The sequence below is a fragment of the Perca fluviatilis genome, chromosome 13 (genome assembly GCF_010015445.1).
Source record: "Perca fluviatilis chromosome 13, GENO_Pfluv_1.0, whole genome shotgun sequence".
Taxonomy (NCBI): Eukaryota; Metazoa; Chordata; class Actinopteri; order Perciformes; family Percidae; genus Perca; species Perca fluviatilis.
This window is the reverse complement of record NC_053124.1, coordinates 4,751,053-4,760,106: the sequence shown is the minus strand read 5'-3', so window position 1 is coordinate 4,760,106 and position 9,054 is coordinate 4,751,053. Positions and strand designations below refer to the sequence as shown.

General features: G+C 40.7%; 1 protein-coding gene and 1 long non-coding RNA gene across 2 annotated transcripts; both read left to right on the top strand.

Annotated features, from left to right (window-relative positions):
* The first annotated feature begins 628 nt into the window (after positions 1-628).
* LOC120571682 lies at positions 629-1,291 on the top strand. The gene is made up of 2 exons (XR_005641262.1): positions 629-661; positions 761-1,291. It is a non-coding gene; the product is annotated as an uncharacterized LOC120571682 (long non-coding RNA).
* Positions 1,292-3,527: 2,236 nt separating this feature from the next.
* Positions 3,528-5,311, top strand: LOC120571769. The gene is made up of 2 exons (XM_039820859.1): positions 3,528-3,713; positions 4,296-5,311. The coding sequence occupies exons 1-2, from the start codon at positions 3,539-3,541 to the stop codon at positions 5,309-5,311; spliced, it is 1,191 nt and encodes a 396-aa protein (XP_039676793.1). The 5' UTR covers positions 3,528-3,538.
* Positions 5,312-9,054: the final 3,743 nt, after the last annotated feature.

The window sequence follows — 9,054 nt, the reverse complement described above, 5'->3', positions numbered from 1 at the left end:
ACACAAGACTAACAAGTCCTTTGGGGTGGCCCAAATGTTCTTAGAGACTGACGAGTTTCGTGGCTGGGTTCGGTGGCGGCAGCTGCGGGTGGCCAGCAAGCCACCGAACAAGCTGGTTTTCTTCCACGGCGCGGAAGGGCCCATGCTAAAACTTCTTGCACCACCTGCAGGTAGCGTGGGCGGAGATCGGCCTTAAAGGGTCCCCCAACTTCACTGACCTGAGGACCGCTGTGTCTGCTCATGTAAGTTCTCCTCAGTCACTTATCTGTTCATGCTGGATTTCATTAAAACTCTTTTGGCTTAACTAACCGTAGCAATCTTTTCTCTTCTACTGTTTTAAGGTCAAGAACAACCTTCTGTCGGGCAGCAGAAGATGGTGGCCACCTTTATGTGCCACAACATGGCCACCGCTGACTGCTTCTACGCCCTCAGCCTGAACGTGGCCCAGTCAAAGAGGATGAGGGAGCATTTCCGCTAGGCCCTCACCCACACCGTTCCCTCACCGGAGCAACCAGAAGCCTCCTCCTCCTCCCCCACCAGGAAGAGTTACCACAAGCCTGAGGTCCTCCTCCAGTTCCAAGACAAAACCCCTGCCACCTACCAGGAGTCAGGGACCTCGGGACGGAGAAAGGAGAGGGAGTTTATGGCGAGGCTGCAAAATGTAAGTAAAACTCTAAGATATGTACTTTAAAGACTCAGTCCATTTATGTCTGTTACACCAGACCTCACTCTGTGTTTTGTGTTTGTGTTTCCTCAACAGACACCAGAGAAGGCCCGAGAAGTCTTGTGAACACGCCAGTGTGCTTCAACCTAACTTGTGTGGTGGGAAATGTCTTCAGCCACACCGGAAAATAAGTTTTGTTTTTAATACTTTGCTTTTGTATGAGCTGGATTATACAGTACACCAAACGTATTATGAATAACACAACATGGATATTCCATTACTATGGGTTCTTACTGATATTTCAGGACCATTTATGACGGGTCGGGATATTGCCATCCTTGTGTAACCCAGACTAAAAGGTACACAGGCATAGATTCACAAGGGAGTGGAGGGAGGCATTTTATAGCATTTTGATAAGATGCATAGTGATATTAATCAAATACAGTAATGCAAACAAAAGAAATCTATGGTTTCTATGGGAGAAAAACAAACATTATGTACATTAGCCATGCCCTTCAGGAATTGGGATTTTGTACGTTGATACATTTTGAAACCACTTCAATACATGATACATGATGTATGTTCTAATGTCTAAGTTTTACATAAATTAAATAATTTGCACATATATCTATGTGTATGTTGTCAGTCATTGTACATTTAGGTTGAAATTGAGTGATGCTTGACATTGAAATCATATCAAAATATGTCAATACATTTTGACGTAATTTTGACATCAATGTTTGATGTCATATTGATGTTAAATTGACATCAAATGCTCACTGGGAAGTGTGTGTGTTTCTTTCCTTTTTATATAGATTTTAATTTAATTTAATGCAATACAAATGTAAAAGTGCTTAAAGTGTGTAATATAATGTAAAAATGTTTTCTGAAATAAGGCAAACTGGCATAGTAACCCAAGTTAGGTTATTTTTGACCCAACTCCTGGGTTAAAAAGGGACAAACTAATTTCTGGGTTATTTCAACCCAGAAAATTGGGTTGTTCTTTTGACCCAGAAGTTGGGTTATTTTAATGAAACATTTGGGTCAGGTATTTAACCCAGAAGTTGGGTTATATTAACTACACTGTTGGGTTATTTTAACCCAAGATTTGGGTCAAATATTTAACCCAGAAGTTGGGTCAAAAAGAATAACCCAATTTTCTGGGTTGAAATAACCCAGAAATTAGTTGGTCCCTTTTTAACCCAGGAGTTGGGTCAAAAATAACCCATTATGGGTTATTTTTAACCCAGGAGTTTTTAGTGTGTACAGAAACACGTAGATGAGAAGAGAGGAAGAGGAGAAGAGAAAAGGAAGAGAGAAGTAGAGAAGGAAGAGAGGAAGAAAGGAAAGGAGTTACACACACACACACACACACACACAGAGACACACACACACACACACAAACCAACAGACAGACACAGGAAGATGAGATGAGAGGAAGAGGAGAAAAGGAGGAGAGAAGTAGAGAAAGAAGAGAGGAAGAAAGGAAAGGAGTTACACACATACCAACAGACAGACAGAAACACAGGAAGAGAGGAATATAGGATGAGGAAAAGGAGAAGAGAAGGGAGAAAAGATGACAGGAGAGGAGTAGACTAGGAACAATAGCTTCACACCATTGGGCCAACATGACAGGGACCAACTGCAGTTAAAGGTTGCTATGACCCACTTTTCTCAGAGAGGCCTTCTCACAGAAACAAGGCTCTGATGCACCTTTGATAGTCCTGCTCCTAGCTCAAAAACCCTAACTCCTATCTCTTAATGTTTGATACTGTGAGAGACATAACACCCTGCTGATCATCCTGTGCAAGAATGGTGTGTGTGGTGTAAGAAATGTGAGGACAGCAGCTGTCTGAAAAGGGCCTGTTTCTCTTCTCCTCCTGGCATTTCTGGTAGGATTTAGTACAGCAGGCAGTTGGTGGAGATGGCTTCACTTGGAAGCTCATTGTGCCTTGTGTTAAAGTCGTATTGCCTCCCTGAGCAGATTGTTAGAAAGGGCACAAGATTTCCTACATTTTGATGTAAAAGTTATGTATGAAGAGTTAAAACTGTGTATGGTATCGCGAGGTAAAGAAAATCTAGCTTCTGCCTCTTTCCACTCTGTCAGTTGGGCCCTGCCCTCTGAGTCCGAACATTCCATCCCATACACACCAATGTAAAAATGGCAGAAAGGTAGTTTTTCTAAGCCTCAATGAAGACAGATTATTTTAAAAAGTACTAATGGGATTTGAAAGTTGAATACCAACGCTGAATGTATGAAAGATGGGGAACGTTTTAAAGTTTGAATGGAGTTTCTCGGTGAATGTATGAATGAGTAGCTAGCAGTTGAAAATGTATGAAAATGTGTCAACTTTGAAACATTTTTCCATCCGCTTTAATGGGGAAAAAATGTCCGCTAAACGTTGAAAATCTCGGAAATTATAAATGTTATGAATATTAAAAATAGTAGCACGCCATTCTTAATCAAGCCGAACGTTTTGATGTATGAATGAAGTTTCTATGTTGAAAAATGTGGAAGCAGTTAATGAGCAAAAATCCGGCGGAAGAATAAGAATAAAGATAGAAATAAATTTTAGTGGTGTAGAATATTCATGAATATCAGATGATGTCACAACTGACGTCACGGACATCTCAAACTTGTCGGCCGCCATATTGAGTACCTGATTCGGCGAGATCGAAAAGGAACTGAGAAGGCAAGCCGCAGCTGGACCGAAGGAACTTGTGAAGTACTTAGCTAAGCCTTGATATTACACACTCCGGTACAGTAGGTGGCGCTTTGCACCTAAACAAGTTGTTTGCGACCCGCCATTAAACGCAGAAAAGAAAAAAGAAGAAGGAGAAGAAGAAGAATAATAAAAATAAAAGGAACTAGCTATGCCTTCAGTATGTTGTGCGGTAGGGTGCAACAACAAAAAAGGAGACCCCAAAATATCCTTTTACAGACTACCTCAGGACGAAAATAGACGCCATCAGTGGCTTGCAGCCATCAAGAGGACAGACTGGACACCAACTTCAAACACTCGTCTGTGCAGTGCTCATTTTGTTTGTGGTAAGTGGATGTCAATATATTGTTAACGGCTAACGGCTAACGGTCGCTAACCGCCAACCTAAAGATAATACATACGCTAATCTTTCCAAACAGTATTAAGCAGTCAGGGTGAATTGTTTCATATACTGTCTAACAGCATGAGTTTAGCGTCAAAGGTCAGTTTATCCTTTAATACAAACAATATCTGGTAGAGACATCACATCAGTCATAAACTGAGGATAGCCTATTTGTTCGAGCTTAGAACCGTTTTAAGATTGTAGTCTGGAAACGTGTGTGTGTGTGTGTGTGTGTGTGTGTGTGTGTGTGTGTGTGTGTGTGTGTGTGTGTGTCTGTGTCCTAAGACTGGTGACATTACCAACTGGTTGGCTAATCTGTTTACACCATAACATTAGCAGCCTGGAGCATTTGTTGGAGTCACCGTTTTGCAAAGCATAGCACATATGAGTTCTTCAGTCCTTATTAACTTCACATACTAGCTACTATTGTTTATTTCACTGACATTGTAGCTTACTTCCACGTTGTTGACGTTTAGAGATAGTTATTCATAATCTAAATTATACTGTAAATTATTTGTCTCACTAGGTGTGAAGAGCCAGAACCCTCTGAACCCTGACTTTGTCCCAACAATATTTCCGTACCTCAGCTCCCCCAACAAGAGGAAGAGGATTAATCAAATGACAAGATTCAAACAAACTCAAGAACTGAAGAGAAAAAGAGCAGTTAGTTTGGACAGACAAGAGACTGGAAAAGAAGAAGAGGGAGTGGAGATGGACAAAGATGACAGGCAAGAGTTTGACAGAGAAGATAGACATGAGTTAGATGAAGAAGATGGACAGGAAATTGACGGGGGAGATGAAGAGGGGTTGGGTGGAGAAGACGGACATGAGTTGGATGGAGAAGAGGGACAGGAGATTGACAGAGAGGAGCCTGGAATGGAGACTAGCAGTGGTGTAGGGTTATCTCTAGGTTCCTGTGGAAATGCCTCTTGTGAAGCCACAATGAAACAATTAAATGAGGAGTGCGTAAGATTACAGACAGAAATTTGGAAGCTCAAGGGTCAAGTAAAGTCATTGTCTTTCGACCAAGAAAGTTTGAAGGACAAAGATGATAAAGTACATAAATTAACTGGCCTTCCTTCATATGTAAAACTAATTGTTGTTTTCTCTTTTATCTCATCATTCCTAAAGTTGAAATCCAGTTTGTCCCCTTTTCAGCAGTTTCTTTTGACATTAATGCGCCTGAGAATGAACTTGCCACTTTTCTTTTTAGCTCATGTATTTCATGTATCCACGTCAACTGCTGGTCGGGTTTTCAACAACACACTGAATGTAATGAATATCAGGCTGTGTAATATCATAAAGTGGCCAAGCAGAGATCAGATCCTTTGTAGTCTCCCAATGTGTTATAGAAACGGCTTTGAAAATTGTACCAGTATTATTGATTGCTTTGAAATTTTTATCGAAAGACCAAAGGAAATGAGAGCAAGAGCACAAACGTATTCTCAGTATAAGCATCATAACACAGTTAAATACCTCATCTCCATAACTCCACAAGGGTCATCAGCTTGTGTGTCGCAGTTGGGGCGGGAGGACAAGTGACAAGCATGTGACTGAGCACAGTGGATTTCTTGACTTATTGTCCCCTGGAGATGTTGTTCCCGCGACCGGGGGTTTAATGTGGCAGAGTCTTTGGGTCTTGTTAATGCTCGACTCAAGATACGGCATTTACTAAAGGAAAACCGCAGCTTCACCCAGCTGAAGTTGAGTCATCGCGGGACTGGCAGCAGTGCGCATCCATGTGTAGAGAGTTATAGGCCCTGTACGGAATAAATACACCATTTTGCAAGGAACAATACCAATAACTCTGTGCTACTCAACCCCAGATGGACTCACACCTCTGGACAAGATGGTGGAAGTGTGCTGTGCCCTCTGTAACCTTTGCCCCCCTGTTGTTCCAAAGGAGTGAATAAATTTGTGTCAATACATTCATTTCATTTCATGTCATTCATTAGTCTATGTCTTTTATGTGACATTAATAAGACCCACAGGGAACTGTTAATACAGTACAAATATTTTATTTATTTCAATGTCAAACTTCTTCAAAACAGAAGAACAAGACCAGTAAAACTCATTGCTTATTAATTAATTTAGCAGGATATGGAATTGGATAAATAGGATATATTTTCAAGATATAAATGGTATATGTAGTAATAGTATAAATAGTATTTACAATTTGCCAGACAACTAGACAGGGCACTCAAATCTAGTTTGGACACTCCAAAACCAGCTGAAAGGCAACCTCCCCACCAAAATAACTATATACAAATCAAAGAAAGCAAAACAACAAATACAGAGAATCATGCACAGAAAACTTGACACAGTCTACAGTGTAACAGTATACTGTGTAGGTATGTGCGTGCGTGTGTGCCGTCAAGACTACAAGGAATAAACTAATACAATCTGAAGCATAAAGTCTTATTCTCTAGATCAGAGATCTTCAACGGGGTCAAAATTATTGTTAATTTTTTGAAAGTGTGAAAAAAAACACTGATGATAGGCTTACTGGCCCATAAGTAAGGTAGCCTCTAAGATCCACAGATACAGTTCATCCTAAGGATTCACTGTGCCACATGTATGTTTAACATTAAAACATGAATTATAAAATCATACCAAGAATTAGTAGGATATTTTAATAGTTTAGTATTCTATGTACTAAAAAGGTAGGTATAAAGGCTTTAGGCTGCTCTACAACTTACTGTAGGCCCAGTTTAATATGCAACTCAATTTTATAAAATATATGTAGTAGCTCCGTCTCTTTCGGTTAAGGGGTCCTTGGCTTAAAAAATGTTGAAGACCCCCGCTCTAGGAGTAACAGTCTACCGTACTAGTGTGTGTGTGTGTGTGTGTGTGTGTGTGTGTGTTTGTGTGTGTGTGTGTGTGAATAGCCAACACAACGGGGAATCTTACCTAATACAGTGTTTCATTTATTCTGGATTTTCCTGCATTCATAACATTTCCACACTTTTGGAACTCTAGTCAAACGCAAGCAAGACCTGTGGAAGAGCCCTCTTTTGCACTGTTTAGATGCACAGATTACTACATTCTCTGGCTCTCCAGCTGGTTCACCACAATAGCACCCTGACTGGGGCTGTTGCTCTGAGGTTGGGGAAACCACTGGACGTGGTACTGTGTAATATTTCCCAAGAAGTTCTGGCAAAATCCTAGTTTTAATAAATTTTTCTACTCCACTGTATGTCTCATTGAAGAACACTTGCTGAATAAACATTTCAGTGGGACTCCACACTACAAAGTCACCATACTGGACCTCAGCAATGCGCATTTGTACTTGGACTTGTGCCATATATTTGTGATTCGGCTTTAGCGCTATCACATTGTTCTTTGCCATTAGACAGAAGTTTGGGTCAGCATTGCAGCTGTTGACAATAGACTGATCTTTAAGAGTAAAAGGGCATTTTATCTCAAGCACACCTCTACCGTGGCAAGCACAGGTAATAGTTCCATCCGGCGATGCACCGATCCATGGCAGTGATTTGTTGATGATTAGGCCTGTTGTCTGCACTTGAAAATCAATGTGATGATCTTGCAATGCTGTGATGTACTGTGTCCTTGCTGTTAGCTCACTCACATGTCCCCATCTAGAAAAATAAAGAATAATTTATACTTTAATACATTAGCAATATAGTATGCACTGCAAATCCAGAATAATGTATTCATTATTCTCTATGAGTGCACACACCATTATGTACATGTAATGGCAGTCTCTTTTGAGAAACATGGAAACGTTGTATATTTAGGATTGGGATCATATTCTCAGCTTGTATCATTTAAGTCCTTTAAGTGGGATTGTAAGGACATCATTGTTCCTCTGAAATATGGCTATGACAAATAGAATGAAAACCAGCCCTGGGCAGCATACTTTGATATGTAGTCTCTCTTTGTACATTTCTATCGTTACCTCACTGCCCCTGTAGACACCTGACAGGACCGGGGATAGCAAATCCTCTTAATCAAGGATGCAGCACTGCCTGACCTGCCTGCTTCGTGGAAGACTGACGCTGTTACTCTGCCTGCTCTTTGCTCAAACCAAACCTTACTGGCAGACTGTGCTCTGGTTGCCTCTTCTACTGATAAGGACTGAAAGTTGAAAAATGTAATTCTATTTCAACATAATAAAGCTATTAATGTAAACATTAAAACTAAAGACTTTTGTCAGTACATACCTGTTGCTCTGTTATCTGAAGATTGTCAAAATGATTCCTCTCTACTAGTAAAAAAACAACAAATCATTATGCAACTTTGGGAAATTATTATCTTTTTTTCCTTTTGAATATAATTTAGAAAGTGGTTCTGGCAAATTCAGTTGAAGGGTCTTTGGTTTGTATCTGTGAGAGTGGCCCTCGATCACAGACAAGATAGCAGTCCCCTTACTACTTTCTTCCTGAACATCACATTCATACAGCTTTTGGTAGAAGTCCATAAACTCCTCTTCTGTAGGGACAGGAATGCTGGGTAGTGGGGAGTATGTTACGGTCTTCTTCTTCATGAATGAGATGTTGCAGATTTCTTCGTACTGCACCTTGCCAGTTTTGCTCGGAAGAACCCAGGCACAGGGCATCTCTGTACTGGACAGTCCATCTTTAAGATTTACCGCTGCTAACACAGCATACATGAGAGCAGCTGCATGCGAGCATGCTTCACCCAATCCCGCTTTGCAGGTGCAGTGGGCCATTAAAATTGTCCCATCATCATGGATCCATGGTTGTGTGGGGGTCATGTTGACGGCCTGAGAGTGGTTCACCTTAAGAGAAGACAGCAGACCAATTAGTCTAGTGAAATCAACTCAGTTGTCAATCAATGCATTTACAACACAGTGCCATGTTACACACACAACCGTTTTTTTTATAGTGTACTAAAGGGAGTGGAGAGAGAGAGAAAGAGAGAGAGTGTATTTCATATTACTGTTTCCCTTAATGCTGTCTAATTGTTACAGTAAAAACACTTGTTAAAGCAACCCTGAATTGAATTATGAGAGAGCTATTCAAAAAGACAATGCCTGTTATTTCCTCCCCAGAACATGAAAACACAACGCTTTTCATTCGTTCTTGTAGTTTGTTTTGAAACCATGACCAGATGATTTAGCTACCCCTTGAGCTGACATACACTACAGAGCAGCTAGAAGTTAGTCGATAGCCTTGAGTTGTTATGCTAGCTGCTAACAGCTGTTTACAAAGTTGGGTTAAAAGAACACTTACCTTTCCTTTTACGAGAAACATCTTCTTGTTGTGAAGGTGCCATATCTTCGAGTCAAGGACCCAGCCCAC

Coding starts and splice junctions, on each gene's coding strand:
- LOC120571769 (XM_039820859.1), top strand. CDS start 3,539: ATGCCTTCAGTATGTTGTGCGGTAGGGTGCAACAACAAAAAAGGAGAC. Junction 3,714..4,295: donor CAGTGCTCATTTTGTTTGTG/GTAAGTGGATGT, acceptor TTGTCTCACTAG/GTGTGAAGAGCCAGAACCCT.